This window comes from Mytilus galloprovincialis, chromosome 1 (assembly GCF_965363235.1).
Source record: "Mytilus galloprovincialis chromosome 1, xbMytGall1.hap1.1, whole genome shotgun sequence".
NCBI classification, from domain to species: Eukaryota; Metazoa; Mollusca; class Bivalvia; order Mytilida; family Mytilidae; genus Mytilus; species Mytilus galloprovincialis.
In genome coordinates, this window is record NC_134838.1 from 34,482,073 (window position 1) to 34,502,625 (window position 20,553).

General features: G+C 30.7%; 2 protein-coding genes across 3 annotated transcripts; one reads left to right on the top strand and one right to left on the bottom strand.

The window, feature by feature from the left end:
* Positions 1–1,183: 1,183 nt before the first annotated feature.
* LOC143072401 (protein YIPF1-like) lies at positions 1,184–15,569 on the bottom strand. Its single transcript, XM_076247316.1, has 8 exons — positions 15,472–15,569; positions 12,758–12,782; positions 11,548–11,645; positions 7,426–7,600; positions 6,844–6,960; positions 6,068–6,222; positions 4,139–4,321; positions 1,184–3,025 (listed from the first exon to the last, which is right to left on the bottom strand). Exons 1-8 carry the CDS (start codon positions 15,502–15,504, stop codon positions 2,717–2,719), a joined length of 1,095 nt encoding a protein of 364 aa, XP_076103431.1. The 5' UTR covers positions 15,505–15,569; the 3' UTR covers positions 1,184–2,716.
* A 191-nt stretch (positions 15,570–15,760) lies between these two features.
* LOC143075868 (mitochondrial import inner membrane translocase subunit Tim29-like) lies at positions 15,761–18,738 on the top strand. Of its 2 annotated transcripts, none has more exons than XM_076251481.1 (2): positions 15,761–15,917; positions 18,191–18,738. In XM_076251481.1, exons 1-2 carry the CDS (start codon positions 15,818–15,820, stop codon positions 18,712–18,714), a joined length of 624 nt encoding a protein of 207 aa, XP_076107596.1. In that variant the 5' UTR covers positions 15,761–15,817; the 3' UTR covers positions 18,715–18,738. The 2 variants fall into 2 exon arrangements, with proteins under 2 accessions (XP_076107596.1, XP_076107664.1); XM_076251549.1 differs by lacking the exon at positions 15,761–15,917 and adding an exon at positions 16,786–16,875.
* The last annotated feature ends 1,815 nt before the right edge of the window (positions 18,739–20,553 follow it).

Here is a 20,553-nt window from a genome sequence, read left to right on the forward strand (position 1 = left end):
ATTGTAGCAACAGTGAAGATTCGACTTCTCCTGCATTCCATAAAAATTATGTATTAGAGGGTATTGTACAATCCTAATTAAAAATAAACTTTCAAATAATTGCCTGAAAACAATTTAAAATTAGATAGACAAACAGTCAAAGTGGCAATCTATAATTCCCTAATAATTGCTCTCAATCCTTGCACTGAATTCCACTGAAATTTTGCTCACCTTAATCTTCTTGTTGTCAGTCTATATGGACAGTATACCGAAATGCAATTGTTTACCCAATTAAATGACTATGTCAATAAGTGTATGTTATATGAACATGGACACAGATGCTACTAGTACTACAACAGTGGTCTTCACAATTAACTTATTTAAACTTCTCACCAATGAAAATAAACTGAGCAGTATACTTTATCAAATTATGTTCAACTTAAAAGATGATCACACTTTCAAATGGATGGATTATATCAAATCGATCCTAGACAATGCTGGACTAAGCTATGTTTGGACTCAGCAATCACCATTAGATATAAATCAACTAAAAATCATACTGACAGAAAAACTAAGATTCATTCATTCAACAATTGCATAGTCAAATTGACAACTCATCCAGAGGAGAATTTTATGGACTTTTTAAAACAATCTTTGGCTTAGAAAACTATCTTTTAAAATTAACACCATTCAAACGTAAATATATTTCAAAATTAAGATGCTGCAATGTAAAAATTCCAGTAGAGCTTGGAAGATGGTATAACATTCCAAAAGAAGAGAGGACATGTAATTTGTGTTTAACTGCAATTGGCAATGAATACCATTATTTATTTGAATGCAATTCTTTATTAGTAAAAAATATCAGAAATCAGCATATTCCAGAGTACTATGTGAAATATCCGAGTGAAGCAAAAATGAAAGGACTACTGTCATTGACAAATATTAACGTACTTAAAAATGTGTCTTTATTCATTTCAAAGTGAACTAAAATATTATAATATTAAAATATTATAATATAAAGTAAAGTAATTTTCTATATATTTCATTTCTAAGTTGTTTTATTTATTTCTTTAATTGTATGTGATTGTATTTTGTAATTTAGCTCTTGTTTCACATGTCAATGTGACGGAGTGTTTTTGAAATAAAGCATTGTTGTTGTTGTTGTTGTTAGGTCTTGTGATCTCTGGTCATTAATAAAAACATATATTTTACAGTATTTTATTGTTTTCCCACAGATAAAATGTGAACAATGGAATTAAAAACACAATAGAATAACATCCAACATCACATTTTTATAAACAATGAAAATTTTTAATACATTTGTGTGAAGCACTGAGCAATACTAGTCTTGTTAGTAACATATACTTATAGTTTAACTACTTTTTACCTGAAAGTAAATTTCATGACTTAAATATGCAGGTACACAATTCTGCAACTAAATAAAAACATAAGGTTGACAAAAATTTTGTTTAACTACATAGCTAACTAATTGTGCAATTCTCAAGAATCTCTACTGGTTGCTGAAAAAATATGAATGGAGAACATATATTTTGAGGCATATCTGGCCTTGCCAATCAACAAAAATGATGTGCTGGGTTATTTACTTTGATGCCATTTGTATGATTTTTACCACAAATAGGAAGATTTTAGGAACATAGGTGCAGCTCATGTGTTACCATAAATATTTTATCAAATATACACAAATTAAAATTAACTTTTATCAATGAAATTTTTAACTACGGTAAATGTTCTTTTAACTTTGTAGACAATTTAATCTCAAAACGTTCTTTCTTCTTTAAATAATATGTTTTACACAACACATAGAGCTTTATTTTCGACATATGTGTATATTCAATAAAAACAGAAATAAAATTTAAATGGACCTAAAAATACATCATAAAGTTGTGTTAAATTAGTTGAATTCAACTTGATACTGGTAACAAAAATCTAGAAAAATTTCATGTATGTATTTCGAATAAGTAATACACATGTATTCATCAAACAGAAAGTAACATATCATTAATACACTTGTATTTCATGAAACAGAAGGTTATACATAAATAATACAATTTTATTCATCAAAGCAAAGGTTACATATAAATAATACACTTAAATTCATTAAACAGAAAGTAACATATAAATAATACACTTGTATACATCAAACAGAAAGTTAAACATAAATATTAAACACTTGTTTCCATTGAACACAAGGCTACACATCAATAATCTCATGCCATATTTCACACATTCCAAATTTATAACACACTTGACCTTGGATAAGTTGAATACTTTTAACAGGTCACTTTCACTTTGACATATATGTTTTGAATGTATATACTACACTTGTATTCATCAAACAGAAGGTAACATATGAATAATACATTTGTATTAAAAAAAACAATGTTTAACAGACTCAGATATTGAGTACCTGGTAAACTGCAAGTAGGATATAAATAAGTCCTTATTTGTAGTTCCCAAAAATACAACAGAAAAGAGTTCTGTAGTTCAAACATGATCACACCAATCAGATTTCTTTCCTTAGAATGTCTAGAGTAGGACACTATTACATATACATACAGAAGTTACTTTCTTTCATACAGAAATTCTATGGATTTCTTACGATCAATTCTAAGTGGTTTATACCTATGGCATATAAAGCTGTAAGTACAGTCACATGATTGTTTGTTGATCATTTTACATTACCCCCTAAACATAGATATACATAAAATAAATTAAGTTATCCATTATTTGATGAAGATCGTTTTACTGGTGGTGCACTTTTTGCATTTGAGTTGCTTATACTACTCTTTTGAGGAGTAGTTATTTTTTTCAGTGCTTCTTTTCCATTGCCAGCATCTTTTAAATTATTTCCATCATTTTTCTTCTTTTCTTGTTCATTTTTTGGCTTTTTAGTTGTAGGAGAATTAATTTCCTTTGCAAATTGTTTCAGTGGTAAAGGTGTTGTGTGGATCTTGAAATTTAGTGGTGTTGTTGTATTAGTTAATGAGTCCATATTTGATGACTGAGGAATGTGGAAAAAGTACAACTGAAATAAATATTTAAATACACATTTAATTGAATTATTTACATAGCAATATAACAAATTTGCAAATTGATAACTATTTTCAAGAATTTTAAAATTAAGAAACTTGAACAAGAAACAAGAATGTGTCGATAGTACATGAATGCCCCACTCACACTATCATTTTCTGTGTTCAGTTGACCCTGAAATTGGGGTAAAAACTCATATCATATTTATAGGGAACATGTGTACTAAGATTCAAGTTGATTGGACTTCATCAAAAACTACCTTAACCAAAAACTTTAAACTGAAGTGGGTGACTGACGAATGATTGAACAAATAGACTCACAGGCCAAATAAACAATACCCATAAATGGGGCAAAAAAATAACAAAAACTTCTAAAATGTATTGCCTTCATATGGATCTTCTCGTATAAGGTTATTTCCAAAAGTTGTATATTATTAAAATAAATCACCCTAGGTCTGCATGAAAGTGCTATATACATGTATGACAAATGATATTATTTCATCCAAAAATAATGTCAATGTAAATGTGTAATGGTGACTATAAGAGTGCATTTATCGGTTGAATACCAAAACTATTTATATTTTTTTGGGCCAAGAGTGCTCTCTTGATGTTTATAAGTTTGTGGAGTTTGTACAAAAAATGTGTTCATTAATTAGTTTACCATGTTTACTGATCTTTACTATAATATAGAAAATGGGGAGGGATTCTCCTGATTATGCAGAAGATTCTACAAAAGATAACTTAAATTTCATAGGTTTTAAACAAAGGTTTGTGATGCTTTAAACATTAAGCCCTATCTGTATGTTAAAGGGTAACTGCAAAAAAAAAAGTAAATTAATCTATATATATATACAGTATCATTTAGGGCATAAAAAAGAATAGGTTTGTTTGCCCAAACCCTACCTACCCAGAAAAAAGCTGTCTACTCAAATTCTTTTATTGTCCTGATTTGAAAAAGTTTTTTTTTAATCAAATAGGCATGAAGACTAATTAACACCCAATACTTCAATTTCTTTTTTTGAAAAGAAAATGCCTACCTACCTACCCTCAACCTTTGGGTAGGGTTTGGGCAAACCAAAATATTTTTAATTGTGGCCTAACAAGTTTACCTTAAACCCTACTGCTAATGAAGCATGCAGTAAAAATATGATCACAATCAAAGCCCAGGTATACTTCTTTGTAGATTCTCGAACAGCAGGTAAAAATATAAATACTAATACTCCTCCTGATAAAACAGTCCCTAGTATAACTAACAACCATTGGAACCAGTTAAACTGTACCACCCATAATATCTACAAAATAAAACAGAAGACTACTAACAATAAAATCTACAACAGAATCTAATTAAAATATACCACCCATGATATCTACAAGAATATACTCATCAAACAGAAGTTTCCATGACATCAACAAAATGAATAGATATAATATTGCAAATTGTAGGTAATAATAAAATTAAGGAAGAAAAGTGACATGCATGAAGTTTAGTGGTTGCAGTTAGTTTATATCTGTTTTATTGTTGTTGTTTTTTTGTAAATTGTTTTATCTTAAATTAGGCACAATCACTAAATGTTTCGTATGTCCTTATTCAGTCAAGTGTACATCAATCTGAAGGAAAAGTAATCTTGATTCATTACTACCTTTAGATATGGCATACATAAAAAAATTGAATCTTTGTAAAGGGTCTCCTTATGATCATTCCTATCAAGTTTGAAAAGATTGGTGATGTACGGTAGTTCAGGACAAATATTATAACTGACAAAATATGTTATACTATAACACAATGATTTGAAAGTACATTCCATACATTATTCATACTTAATTTGTTAAATTTGTGGAGATGATAAAATCTTTGAAGTCAACAGATAATTGGATGAAAGACACATAGTATTGGCAATCACTCATTGAGACAAATGAACTAAAATACTCAATTTCATGGTATTAAAAAAACTGTGATGATTTGATGAAGGACAAAAAACGAACAGCTACAAGTTCATAAATTTTCAAAAAGTCATATTTCTGTTTCATCTAAATATATGTCACAAACAAGAGGCTGTCACAACGACAGCAAACCGGATTTATTAACATTTATTTGTGTCCTAGCAATATCACAAGAACCATTACTGATGAATGGTGAAAGTGAAAATCGTCAATATCAAATTTGACCTCCATTTTGTCATCAGTATCAACATATTAAAATTTGAAAAGCTTAGATTGAATGGTTCATGAGTAAATGCAACAACGTGAATGGAAACGCCATTTTACAATCTTTCAAGAACCATAACTCCTGAACGGTAAAAGTCAAAATCGTCATTATTGAACTTGACCTCTATTTTGTCATCAGTAACAACATATTAAAATTTCAAAAGCTTTGGTTGAATGGTTCATGAGAAAATGCACGGACACGACGGGAAACACCATTTTTCAATCTTTCAAGAACCATAACTCCTGAACGGTAAAAGTCAAAATCGTCATTATTGAACTTGACCTCCATTTTGTCATCAGTAACAGCATATTAAAATTTCGGAAGCTTTGGTAGAACAGTTCATGCATAAATGCACAGACACGACTGGAAACTCCATTTTTGAATCTTTCAAGAACCATAACTCCTGAACGGTAAAAGTCACAATCGTCATTATTGAACTTGACCTCCATTCTGTCATTAGTAACAACATATTAAAATTTGGGAAGCTTTGGTAGAACAGTTCATGCGTAAATGCACGGACACGACTGGAAACTCCATTTTTCAATCTTTCAAGAACCATAACTCCTGAACGGTAAAAGTCAAAATCGCCATTATTGAACTTGACCTTCGTATAGTTGTCAGTAATAACATATTAAAATTTTAAAAGCTTTGGTTGAACGGTTCATGAGTTAATGCACGGACAACATTTGATTGCCGCCCGCCCGCCGTACATCCCCAAATCAATAACCGACATTTTTGTCACAAAAATCCGGTTAAAAATGATGGGTTTGTGTTTTAACGTCAAGTGGCAATTATAACATGTATATCAGAGAACAAGAAAATGTTGACTTACTGATATAGGAATAAAAATAGCAAGTGAGTAACCATAAACACATAAGATTTCTAGGAATGTATATCCAATCTGATTCCCTGACCACCACAGAAATCCAAAAATAACTCCAGGGAGAATCCACCAATAGCTAAATATAGCTGTAGCAGCAAATGATACTGAAAAAACAAAATAATTCTGTAAACAACTAATTTTAGCAGATCCTTTTTTGCATTTAGTTCTTTCTAGCTGACTAAGCAGAGATTTATTTTAAGGATTTACTCACTTCCTAGACAAATATATAAATACAAGTGAAGATCGATTTAAAAAAAATCAAATTTCTAGTTTCTTGTTTTTATATAGATTAGACCATTGGTTTCCTGTTTGAATTGTTTACACTAGTCATTTTGGGGCCCTATATAGCTTGCTGTTGAGTGTGAGCCAAGGCTCCATGTTGAAGGCTGTACTTTGACCTATAATAATGGTTTTCTTTTTACATATTGTGACTCAGATGGATAGTTGTCTCATTGCCACTCCTACCACATCTTTTTATCTACATTGTTACGATTATGTATTAACTACTTTTTCCTACTACATATAGACAAAACGAACATGTTAAAAGTTCAGAGTAAATGTCATGTACATTAAACAAAATGAAAAATACAACCAGAAAACTGATTCAACATTGATTTTTCCAATGTCAGATTGAAAGAGACAAACTGTTAGGTTAACAAACTTTCAATGCTATGCAAAAAAAAAGAAATAAGCAGTATACATAACACTACAACTCTGATGTTTACCTTTGTGAAAATCATATTTCCAGTTATAATCTGCAGAACTACCCATAGATAGATAATTGGCTAGGTTACCAGCTATAGCTGTAGTAAACACTAATGTTGTACAGATCCAGAATGGTCCTAAAATGAAAATATCAGGTTGATTTCATGTTTATTCAGTGCAAAATTTCAGAGGTAACAATATTGGTATTTCTAATTTCCTTTTATTAATTCCATTTACTTACAAATTCTTAAAGCTATGAAATCACAAGTTTCTAACAAAAGTAATGTTTTCTCATGAAAAAAATTCTTTTACTGTCATTTTTGTTTTCATCCCTTTCAAAATTTAAAGTTGTCTGCCTTGATTTACCACATATTGATTGTACTTTAAAGCAGGATCTGAAATATGCTGGATATCGGGTCCCAGTAGCTCATAAAACCCAGTGTGGAAGCACTAGCTAAAAATTTGATAGTTACAAGTTTTCATATTGTGTAAATTAGTCTAAAGGTTAAACTTAAACAAACAAAAATTGCCAGAAATTGTCAAAAGATATAAAAAGCACCAATATGAAGATGTTGATTTCAAAGTAGAAACTTCTATTTTACCATATAAATCAGGATTTGGTCTGATTTTTGTTTTTAGATAATTCCTGTTTGGATGTGGAAACATAGATCCCAATACTCTCTGTAGTACATCTTTACTTTCTACATCAAAAAACTGTTGATAATACTCAAATGTCCAGAATGACACTTTTGATTCTGTTTTTTCTTCTTTGAGAAGCTGAAGATGAAAGAAGAGTTACTAAGTTCTTATAAAAACTTAAGCTGCACAGCTTTTAGTAAGTCACATAATCTTGGGTCACATAATAATTTAATTATATATTTAGGTCCGAGAACACAATTAATTCGTAGTGCATTTCTTTTAGAACATAAATGAAAATTAAAAAAATCCCACCTGCGCTTTCTCAATGAAATTTTTACAGTGTGTTGTACTACTTTTGGGACAAGTTATATCAAAATTATAGAAAACTTCATCGCCTCTAACTCAAAATATGGACAATTTTGTGTTTAGGGTGTCTTGAAATCTTTTGACAGCTTCCGAAGTGCTAATTTTTAACCTTTTTCAGCTGGACCAAATCACTACTTTCCTGTAAAATTCTGGACCCAAATTTTTTTACAGTGTAATTTCACCCCACTACTTACAATTTGAGGCATTAAACATGGAGAAATAAATTTGGAAGGGGTTTAAAAATTATTGGCAAGTAACCCACTGTTAACAATAGGGACTATATTCGTGAACAACGAAAATCAAGGGACGACAATTGTGGTCTCGGACCTAATAGGATAGAAAGAGTTGACAAATCTTAAAAAAACTTGGTATGACCAAAGCTTAATAAATTATAACACTGCTTGCAAAGTTTCATAACAATAGGATATATATTATAGACAATATGTTAAATTCTATACTCATCTTTGCGTGTTAAATTTTGACGTTAAAATTGAATAATTTCAACTATCAACATTTTGGGCTTTGAAAATTAAAATATTGCCAAAAAATACTTTTTAAATGCTCTAATATATCATTTATTATGTACTTAAAGCAATAGAGTACTCATTTGATTTATCAGACTTAGCATAATTATTCAAAAGTCAAATTTATATCAGCCTGGGCCTAAAAATTGAGGTTTTTCAATGAAAGGGGGCCTTACATGAAGATGTAATTTTTTCCAGCAATTTTAAATTTGTGAAGCTTTTTGGTTATAAATAATCCTTACATATGTATTGAATGTACTTTAAATGGAAAGAAAAGTCACAAATAACACATCATATTAGTTTAAAAGGGTCTTAAGCCAAGTAAGACTGGAAAAAAATAAGGGTCAATTTAGGCCGTGCCACATATTTACATTAAAAAATGCATATTGAGGCTATAAGAAATAAAAAATTGTGTCTTTTTTATCATTTCTATACTCATGTGACATGATACAACAAATCTGAGCACAGAAAGACTCTTGCAATTAACTTTTCTTACAGACAGTATGGTCTGATACAAAGAATTTTGCCTTTTTAATGAAAAACTTGAATGCAATTTTAGTCTCAACAGGCTTATATTTAAACCACTTGCTATCCTACAGAAGAAAAGAAAGATATTATGTGAGATGGAACAGGTACAATAGACATTGTAAAGTGCTTTTGATACAAATTTAGTGAGCTCTTGATTGTGGACTTCAAATTTTATGTACCAAGAACCCCACTTTTGACTTCATCCAAACAGGGCGTTAGACAAGGGTCATTTATACAACACATTTTGTACATATTGTCTGAGATAATCTTCTTTTCTGTAGATTCTGAGTTCATAAACAAGTAAAAGAACTAGATAAAGGCATAGAAACACAAGTATTGACACATGAAAACCTTTCAGATAGAAAGTCAGGATGCCATGTTTGCATCAATATTGAAAAAGCCTTAAAATGCCTATTTTGACCATAAAATGCTAAAATTTGTCATTTTTGAAGAAATTCTATAAAATAAAAGTTTAAATCCTTTAGTTTCATGCTATTTGACAAATTGACACCACCAAATCATTTAGGGAAGTTGCCAAAGTACAGATTCTATATTTACAGACTTCACCTCTTAGGTCCGAGAACACAATTAATTCGTAGTGCATTTCTTTTAGAACATAAATGAAAATTAAAAAAATCCCACCTGCGCTTTCTCAATGAAATTTTTACAGTGTGTTGTACTACTTTTGGGACAAGTTATATCAAAATTATAGAAAACTTCATCGCCTCTAACTCAAAATATGGACAATTTTGTGTTTAGGGTGTCTTGAAATCTTTTGACAGCTTCCGAAGTGCTAATTTTTAACCTTTTTCAGCTGGACCAAATCACTACTTTCCTGTAAAATTCTGGACCCAAATTTTTTTACAGTGTAATTTCACCCCACTACTTACAATTTGAGGCATTAAACATGGAGAAATAAATTTGGAAGGGGTTTAAAAATTATTGGCAAGTAACCCACTGTTAACAATAGGGACTATATTCGTGAACAACGAAAATCAAGGGACGACAATTGTGGTCTCGGACCTAATATGGAACTAATCAACAGAATTATCTATTCTTATAACATCTTATATAAGTTCAAATTTTCAAACTGCTAATTTACTTGAAAAGTCCTCACTCTGAACACATTTGCAATTTTTGTATATTAATGTAATTTCAACGAAATTTTTAACCACATGATCATCTTCACACCTTATTGCTTTGAAAATTATACTTTGTTCCAAATTTTGTTGTTCTTTCATAAAAAAGTTATTTTGTTGCAAAATACTGGTTCTTTCTTTGCTGAAATATTCTATTATTTTTACCATTTACCATTTAGAGTTGAGTAAAATAAAAGTTCAAATACTTCTGTTTTTTCTTTTTAAATCAGATTTATAGAATACATGTTTTTATTTGCTACATGTATCTTCTTAGAAATGTAGAAGATTTTTTTATGTTGAATGGTATCTAGTGGAAAGTAATCTCAATAACATGCTTAGCAAGCAACAATCAATCAATCATGACAATTTCAATTTTGAAATCAGACTGACATTCTTCGTGTACCTCAGATTTATCATACATAGTAATTAGTTCCAATAAGAATTTAGACTGATATTGGTCACGAATTCAGACTGACATTGGTCACTAATTCAGACATGTATTGACCACTAATTCAGACATGTATTGACCACTAATTCAGACTGACATTTGTCACTAATTCAGACATGTATTGATCACGAATTCAGACTGACATTTGTCACTAATTCAGACATGTATTGACCATATTGACCACTAATTCAGACATGTATTGACCACTTATTCAGACAGACATTTGTCACTAATTCAGACATGTATTGATCACGAATTCAGACTGACATTTGTCACTAATTCAGACATGTATTGACCACTAATTCAGACTGACATTTGTCACTAATTCAGACATGTATTTATCACGAATTCAGACTGACATTTGTCACTAATTCAGACATGTATTGACCACTAATCAGTGGCAAATCCAGAACTTTTCCTAAGGGGGGCCCGCTGACTGACCTAAGGGGGGCCCCTCTCCAGTTATGCTTCAATGATTCCCTATATAATCAACCAAATTTTTCCCATGAAAGGGGGGGCCTGGGCCCCCCCCCCTGGATCCGCCTATGCTAATTCAGACTGACATTTGTCACTAATTCAGACATGTATTGACCACTAATTCAGACTGACATTCGTCACTAATTCAGACATGTATTGACCACTAATTCAGACTAACATTTGTCACTAATTCAGACTGACATTTGTCACTAATTCAGACATGTATTGACCACTAATTCAGACTAACATTTGTCACTAATTCAGACATGTATTGATCATGAATTCAGACTAACATTTGTCACTAATTCAGACATGTATTGACCACTAATTCAGACTAACATTGGTCACTAATTCAGACATGTGTTGACCACTAATTCAGACATGTATTGATCATGAATTCAGACTGACATTTGTCACTAATTCACACATGTATTGACCACTAATTCATACTGACATTTGTCACTAATTCATACTGACATTTGTCACTAATTCAGACATGTATTGACCACTAATTCAGACATGTATTGATCATGAATTCAGACATGTATTCATTTGATCACTTATTCAGACTGACATTTGTCACTAATTCAGACTAACATGTACCTCTGATTTATCATACACATCATCCTCATCAGATTCTGCTGTGTGAGGAAAGTCTGTAAATGTATGAGTCTGTACTTTTCCTTTATCTTGAGGAAAATCTAAAATAAATAGCCAGAAAATTATATAAACATGATATGGGATTATAAGAGGATATACTATTTATAAGTATTATGAAATAAACTGGATTCTTTGGTCAACAATCAGATTAAGAGTGGAATCGCCTAAACTTAGGTTATATGTGACATGTATGTTAAAACTATCAGTCTCTGCTGTTGTCTGAAAATATAAATTTCCACTTAGATAATTGATAATAATGATCATGATAATACAAAATTTAAGATTTTATCTAGTCCAGTCTGAAAATAAGCTATTTTAACAAGTCATTTGATACTTTGGCCTATATTATACACAATCATTTAACATTTTTTTCTTTAATTTTACATGTACAGCTGCTATACTTATTTATATTATAAAATCTGAAATTTTAGTATGCAATTATCTTTGCTATTGATAACAATGTATAAAAATGTTGAACTAATTAAAGCAATTTCAAACATTGATGCTTACAATTACGCTATCAGCAAGTTTTACATTTTTGCAAAACCTATCCCAATGCAATTTTCACTTTAATAAACACATTGCATAAAATTATATATCTGTATTTTTACAATGTTGTCACTTATTTTTGACTGTCATTATTTTATTTACATTTACATTTTATGTCACGTTTGTCTTTGGGTAACAATATGATTTTTAAAAATCCTGTACTGTATGTATTAAACAGTCAGACCATTGTATGAATTTGGAATCATTTCATAGTGTCTGTCCATTTTCTTTGATTGGTGAACTTTGGGAATAACATACATTTCTGTTTATTCCGGTTATTCATAAATATTATTGGTTATTTTTTACATTGATAAGAAGGGAACAGAAACTTCTTTATTCATGTATGATGATACTAATAATTATAACAGGTAGTATTTCAAAAAAATTCATAAATTAGATCAATTAAAGAATAGTTTGGTGATATTTGCAGAATATTTAAGTTCTTCTTTGTTTTCATTTTAAATTCAAAATTTGGGAATGAGACATTCATGACATTGGAAACTTCTAGATGCCAAAATATATGTCTGTCAAATCTTTAGACCAACAAACAGAACATATTATATGGCATCTTGCTTTTTGTCTTAAACTTAGCTTGTGTGTTTACCTTGAAACTCTAATTTACTTGTATCCTGAAACAGAAAAAAAATAAAATTGGGTACATACATCTACATAATCCTGTCAAACGCCACAATTCATTTTAACCAGAAGTCAAAATTACCCTAACAAGTGGGCATTATATAAAATTAACAAATGCATATATATAACAGTGTTCCAGCTAGGCCGTTTTCAGAGGGCGCGGCGCCCGCCCTTTTCCGAGTGGTGCCCTGTGCCCTTTTTACAATTTCCAGGGCGCCCTGCCTTTTTTGAAGATCGATTGCATATTAATTTGCGTATTGATATGATACGCTAATTACTAAATTTTACCTGGGGAAAAGATTATGACTTTGTTTACCACCCCAAGCTAATCAATGGTTACAACTGGTGTCATAATCTGTTGTTATAGGTAATCCGTTTATCGGATGGGTCATTAATGATCATCAACATTAATCAAATAGAATCGGTCAGTCGGCAATTATCTTTGAAGAAATGTGCATACAACAACTTGGGCACAATTTTCTAAAATGTGTCTCCATACTTCTTGCTTAAGAATATATATGTTTAGGTATTTATTTTGAGTTATGGGAAAAGTTAAAGAGGGTCTTAGTAGCAGTGTTGGTAGGGTGCCTTGGTCATCTTTTTCTGTATTCTTTATTTTTGATACTATTTTTCACTGTTGCTTTATATCCTAAAATAGTGAATTTACTGAGCACAGCTGTTTTGTGCTGTATTGCCATCAAGCACAGCAGGGGTAGAAAGGTGAAACTGGTAAAATGTGGTAGACCATAGAAACAGTATGAAACAGATCTCCTTTCAAAACATACTGCATATAAAGTTCAACTGTGCCAAGCAATGATAAAAAAACTTGTGTGACAAGCTGCTTGACAAGTTTTTCAGCCTTAAAAGTAGAAAGATAGAGTTCTATATGGGCTAAAGATGTTGTTCTTGTATAACCTGCGATTCAACGAATAAACACAAATGTTTGATTAACATCTTTTATTAAAATATGCCCTTTTCATATTATCATATCGCGCGTTAAATGCCCTTTTTCAGGATTGGCACCCTGCCCTTTTGAAAACCTAGCTGGAACACTATAATATGCCAATCAATATGTTGCTTTTAGTCCTATCTAAATTGCAATGTTTTGTACTTGTTTTTAATATAAGTTTACCATAACTATATTAGGAAATGTTGCTGTGCATTGTTGTTAGGATCATTTTAATGTGTTTTAGTATAATGTATTGGTTGCACATGCACAAAAGAGTAACACTTGGGCAAGTACAGCTCAATCTGGCTGTATAAGGGCTATCACTGTATAAGGGCTATCAGGATATAAAAAATATCTTCCTAGACTACTTTTGAATCTTTTTTTTTTATTATTTTGAAGTATAATCTAAAAACTTTTCAGGTACATGTATTATAAAGAAAAATACATCATACATGTATATTTGTAACTTGCTGTTAGTTGTGAGCCACAGCAATGTGTTGAACCCGATTTTTAACTTCATGTACTAAAGGTTTATTTTACTAATTGTGACTTGGAGGAGAGTCGTCTCATTGGCACTCATACCACATCTTCTTATATCTATTGTTGACTTTGTAGTTGATTTATTTCTGTGTAAAAAAAAAATGAAATGATTTAACATTGGTGTTTTTTTTTGGCAACTAAATCAGTAAATATGGCTACTACTAAAGAAAGCTCCATTTGGAGCTAATGTGTTAAGAGACCTCTTATGTCAATACACCATTAATATATTACCTATATCAGTATTTGTCCTACTTATAATTTTCTCTCAAAATTCTCAATGTTTAACAATTTGAACAATTAGTTGATCAAAAAGTTTTAATAGACTTTCAAGACGTCATAATTAGAACTTACTACTTAGTTGAAACTAGAAACAGTATATCTAATAAATAATTGACATATATCATCGTCTCATGGGTTTTCGTTATATTACGAATGCATTATGACGTCATGATTTCCTTTGAAAAAGCATGCATAATACGAAAACATATGATCTGACCATATATCTATGTTCCTGGTAGTCCAAATAATTATGCCGTTTTGGTACAGCTTTTTGGTAAAAAATTGGGACATATACCTTCAAGTCGTAAGCATAACAGCAAAGTCAAAAATAGCCTTTCTAGATGGCATAATTCTCAGATCTGCAGTAACATCACAACATCTAACTGACCAATCAATGATTAGCATTTGTGTTATGTAAACAATGTTGAGAGGTGATGCGGATAAGAATTCTCTAGATTTTCCATAGACTTTAATGCAAATTAATTTAATTGATACATATCATTACCAGTTGAATATAGTAATTTTACTCTTTTAATATTGTTAAAGACACTATTTTTATCTCCATTTTGATTTTTAACGTACTATTTTCTCTGGTTAAAAAATAATCAGCAATTATATAAATAATCAGTAATCACCTTCAAATAGATGAAAAATCTAGAGGATTCCTGTTGGCATCATCCCCTGAAAAATGTAAATGCCAGGATGTCCGGATCTGAGAATTATTTGGACTATATTCCTGGATGAAAGAAACATGACGGTCAAACATTGTAGGAGCAGATCAATGATTTTGTAAAATTCTTGGAATTCTTCAAAAAAGATGTATTTAAAAGTATTTGGACAGATGGTTTCTTGCATAACTAATATCTCAAGCAATACCAAAACATTATCGTAACAATATATATAACTTTGTTTACAATTTCGTCTTCCACGTCAACTTTCGTGTCCATTTTTCAAAGATCACTCTAGAGAAACCCGAAAATGAATTGGAGATGTATAAAATAATTATAGCACCTCCTGTTCTGTAGTATTGTTCCTCCATAACTTACAGTTATATGTATATATCTAAATGGTCATGTAAACACATATGCAATTATTCTATAAAAAGAATATAAAACGATTCGACAACAGAATTTAAAAAACTTTACATATAATTCCTGATTTTAAATATAATTTCCGGATGGGGTCGGGGGTGCGACAACTTTTATGTGTTGTCCTTGTTTGGAACATTTTTGACTTTATCTATCTCTTTGAAGGACAAAGATGACTTCAGTTTCAAGACTCAAATCATCATCTAGGCTTATTGGAAAAATTAAACCAACTGTCCCAACAAAACTTAAAGGAGGAAAGCTAGAAAGAATAGGTACATTACAGCAAAATCATCCGAAGCTGTTTTTCTTTTTTACCTCTCCCCCTTTTCTTCGGTCTCACTAATTAGCGACAACAAGAATTTTAGCGACAACAAGCGTCAACAAGCGACAAGAAGCGACAACAAGAATAATTTTAGCGACAACAAGCGACAAGAAACTATTTAGCGACAACAAAACATATTTTTTTTAATTAAAATTAATTATTGCAATAAATATTAAAAGAATATGCAAAAGAAAATAATTTTAGCGACAAGAAAGATAAAATTGATAGAAAAAATGAAACATTATTTACATATTTATTTTATCATCTATTATGTATAACAGCCAGTATTACGTTTTATTATGAGATTACTTTTCCTTGTGTTTTAGAACATATTATTTATCTTATAATTTATTTTTTAAAACTCATTTCGTTTATTTTTACTTTGACTTTGATGAAAACAGATACATCCATTATCTTATACATATTCTTCATATTTAGAAATAAAAAAAAAAAAGCTAAATCTCTTTCTTCTTCACAAATGTTTAATTTCTTCATCTACCAATATACTAATATAAACTTCACAATCTCTTTCTTCCTCTGACACAAATGTTTCATTTCTTCGTCTATCTATATAATAAAACATTTTAATTAGACATATCTGCTCGTAAATTTAAAAAAAACATGACATACAAATTTCTTTATATCTAATATCTAATATTTAATAAAAAAAAAATGTTTTCTTGTCGCTAAATAGTATTCTTGTCGCTTGTTGTCGCTAAAATAATTCTTGTTGTCGCTTGTTGTCGCTTCTTGACGCTTGTTGTCGCTAATTAGTGAGACCCCTTTTCTTGTGGCACATGCATAATTTACATGTATTGTTTACAGACCCTTAGCCTTACCAATGGCCAGGATGTATCTGATGGGGTTGATTGGGATCATGACACTCAGACTATAACATATTATCATGAGTATGAATGTGTCAAATACCACAGCATGAATTTTACCCTAGCTTTTAGTCTTTACTACTTACTATCACCACAGTCGCTTGAATTTTAGTGATATATGTATGAAATTTTTTTTTTAAAATAAGTCGAAATAATTGTGATGTCTTGAAATGCTATTTCAGAGGGGGATAGGACCCATATCGGGACTCTGGGATCAGGAGTTTTTAACCTCAGGATTTTGGGATTGACCCTTTCGTGATCCAGGAATTCTTTTTTCGAATTTCGGGATATCAGGTCAGGACTTCTGGATTTCATGATTTTAAGCCCGGGGTTTTAGGATCAGGACCCCTCCTACCCCCCCCCTCATTACAAATATATATTTTTCGGCTTTGACATCTCACGCTTCTTGATAATTCTTGTCTGTAATAAGTGAGACCCTCCAATATACCTTTAAAAGCAGTTTCAACATAATTTGGTTGAATAACAATACACCTTATCACTATTTGTCCGCCATTACTGATTATCACACATGGTTCTGTAAAATTTTGACGTCATAAAACAAAATATATCTGATGCCACAATGGAATGATGGAGGGAAAGTGATTGTTGTATGTCGTCAAAAGTTCAAGCGGCCAGTCAGGCGGGAATACACCAAATAGCGATAAAGGGTATCATGACAATGTTAAACTAGGAATTAAATTTTTTTTAACCACAATAATTATTTATTTTGAAATACAAAAATCATTTGGATAAAAAAGTTTTGTCAATATGAACATGATGAATATAAAAATTTAGACTCGAGGTTAAAGTTAAAAGTACCAATTAAATGACCTTTTCATTGGAAAATCCTTAGATGTGAGAAAAAGTTATCATAAGCCTATGTCATATGAGAAAAAAAATGTTTCTGGACTTACAAATGTAATTACCAGAACAAACCAAGCATTTATACTGAAGTCAACGGTCATTGTCACATAAAGGTCATGATGATATGCCACACACCATCTTAAGGTTGGCACTTGTACAAATTCTTGTCAAATATCATAAGCCAGTGTCAAAACATAAAAAGTAATTGCCAACACAGAATTGCAAAACCTGAAGAAGAAAAACTACTGATCATGATATCATTCATTATAATGTTTGTGATAAGATTATTGTTGACGCTCCTTTATTTCAAATAACGGCTTGGCAAACAAACCATAAAAATCCAATTAAAACAATATGCATGTACTTAACCATATCCATACCATAAAATGCTGACTATCTGTCCAACTTTATTTTTTGTTAAGATTGAAAAATTATATTTTAACATTGTATCAATTCTTTACTTATTTATTTACAGGAAATTATTTGTTCAACATATTCAAAGACTACAGAGCAGTATTTGATGAGACAATACAAGATATAAAGAATCGTCCAGTGAAGGCTTCATTTTATGGATCTTTGTTAGCTACAAGCATTGTCATGATGAAAACTAATCCGTCAGAACAAAATTTTCAATCAGAAATTTTAGAGTGTTCAAATTCCTTATCCACTGTTGGTGAGTTAATACGTAACCCACAATCAGACAATCATGTGACCACATTGATGACAGCTATGAAAGATAATACGATGAAAGTTCGAAATTTGAAATTTTTTACTGTAGTATCCATGAGAGAATATCCAATTCATTCTGGTTTGTTTGAAGCCAATTGTACCTATGCCAAACCACACTGGACAGAATGGCACAAGTCAATAGTTGATATTGGTATATTTGGTAGATGGGTATATCTGAATAAAGCTATGAAAGACTATGATGTAAACCCAGACGAATGGCTACCTGATGGACAACCCAAAATTAAAACTAAGATGCTTCCTTATGATTGATTTTAATAAAAAAAAAAAAAAATTCATATATTGTTTTAATATGAATTAACATGTAAACACTCATACTTATATATTGATATGATTGTCAGAGACACAAGTAGAAAACTTCATTATGCAGTTAAGGTTTTAGGTTTAAGTTTATTCCTTAAAAAAAAACTTGATCACACATCAAGTACATGAAATTTTAGTTTGTTGAAAATATGTTCATCTGATTGACAAATTTTCTCTTAAAGTTTAAAGTTTTATTGCATCAAAATAGTGGCTACACTCTCATTTTGTATTGAAGTGAAATAAAAATATATTTTGGTATTATTGGCAATGAAACTACTTTCAACGTACTTTACCCTTGTATGTCTGTAGGTCGGAACATCTTAATGTTGGTTTCCATTCTCTAACTTTAGTTTGCATTAACCAAGTGTTATGAAACTTATACAAAAATGCTTACAACCCCGTAAACAGATCAGGTTTGATAAACGGTTGCATTTCTTCAACCGTTCTAGAGTTATGCCCCTTTACAATAGAAAAATTGCTGATTTTTTTTGTTTCCGTTCTATAAATTTAGTTAACCTATTACCACAAAAAAAACAGATCAAGTTAAAATTTTGGAGTTGTCACTGTAACTGTTGTAGAGTTATGTTCCTTCACAAATGGAAAAATTGCTGAATTTTTCGTTTCCGTCCTCTAACTTAAGTTTAAACATGTACGGTACCTACCTTGTGTTACAACAAAACTCTGCTCAAGTACAAATTTAGGTAGCACCACTTTTACTGTTTTTCAGTTATGTACCCTTAAAACTTAATTTGATATGCAAATGGGGGCATCATCCCCATTTATTTTCAAATTGATATTTGTTGCCTTAGTTTTGAAATGACTTTAAAGTTTGATTACATATTATAAGAATATTGACTTATTATTTATACACATACAATTCTTTTATATTAAATTCACACATTAAAACAAAATGAATAGCATGATTAGAGTGAGACGATAAATGGAAAACAGATGGTTTTAAAATGATGTACACAAACATGATAAAACATAAGTGGCAGAAGATACTTAGTGGACATTCAAAACTTATATGTTGAAAGGAAACTGACTCATGATGCAATGGCAAAAAAACAACAAAAGATTTCAAAAAGACCAACATACACACAAACACACACACTAGAAAACTTGGAGTTTTGAGCAGCATGAAACTGGGGGAGATCTCATGTGCAGCGGAATGGTAAGGTGATGCTGATCCTATAATGGATAATTTCTTGGTGCTCATTGTAAGTACAAATTTGGTGGTTGGTCTCATTTAGTGATGTCACAATTGAGGATAATCATCACAAAAGGTTTAATGTCTAATTACATTTGTTTTTTTCCAAAAATCCTATATGTCTGAATTAGTCTGTTCAATCTAACAAAGGTTTGATGATAATCTTTCGTGAATGCAAGGGAATGTTGCTATGAAACATTCTAGCATTGAACCGTAGAACCCCATAATAGTTATGTGCCTTATTCCTCAAAGAAGATGTGCAGTGTGGTCTACAGAATAGAGAATAATGGACAAAATTAGATAATAATGTGGTGCTTAAATATAAAGAATAACTGCAAAAAGTAAACAACTGGGTAAAAATATACTGATTAGAGAGAAGAAAAATGTTCAGAATACAATTTTCAAGTAATAAAAGAAGAGCCTTTATTTTAAAGATAAAAAATAATGATAGAAAAAGTTAAAAGACTACAGAATTGAGATACTCCATTTATATACCCTCATAGAAAAGGGTCGATCTGTTGAGATTAATCAATAGAGAATATTGGACGAAAAAAGGGAATGTATTAGTCTAGTATTAT

What these genes read in the sequence shown, in the direction of transcription:
- LOC143072401 (XM_076247316.1), bottom strand. Translation starts at nt 15,504, where the DNA reads ATGGACACGAAAGTTGACGTGGAAGACGAAATT. An exon ending in GAAATATGATTTTCACAAAG is followed by an intron (nt 6,223 to 6,843) that starts GTAAACATCAGA and finishes TTGTTTTTTCAG; the next exon opens with TATCATTTGCTGCTACAGCT. An exon ending in CTATTTTTATTCCTATATCA is followed by an intron (nt 4,322 to 6,067) that starts GTAAGTCAACAT and finishes TTTATTTTGTAG; the next exon opens with ATATTATGGGTGGTACAGTT.
- LOC143075868 (XM_076251481.1), top strand. Translation starts at nt 15,818, where the DNA reads ATGACTTCAGTTTCAAGACTCAAATCATCATCTAGGCTTATTGGAAAA. An exon ending in AGGAAAGCTAGAAAGAATAG is followed by an intron (nt 15,918 to 18,190) that starts GTACATTACAGC and finishes ATTTATTTACAG; the next exon opens with GAAATTATTTGTTCAACATA.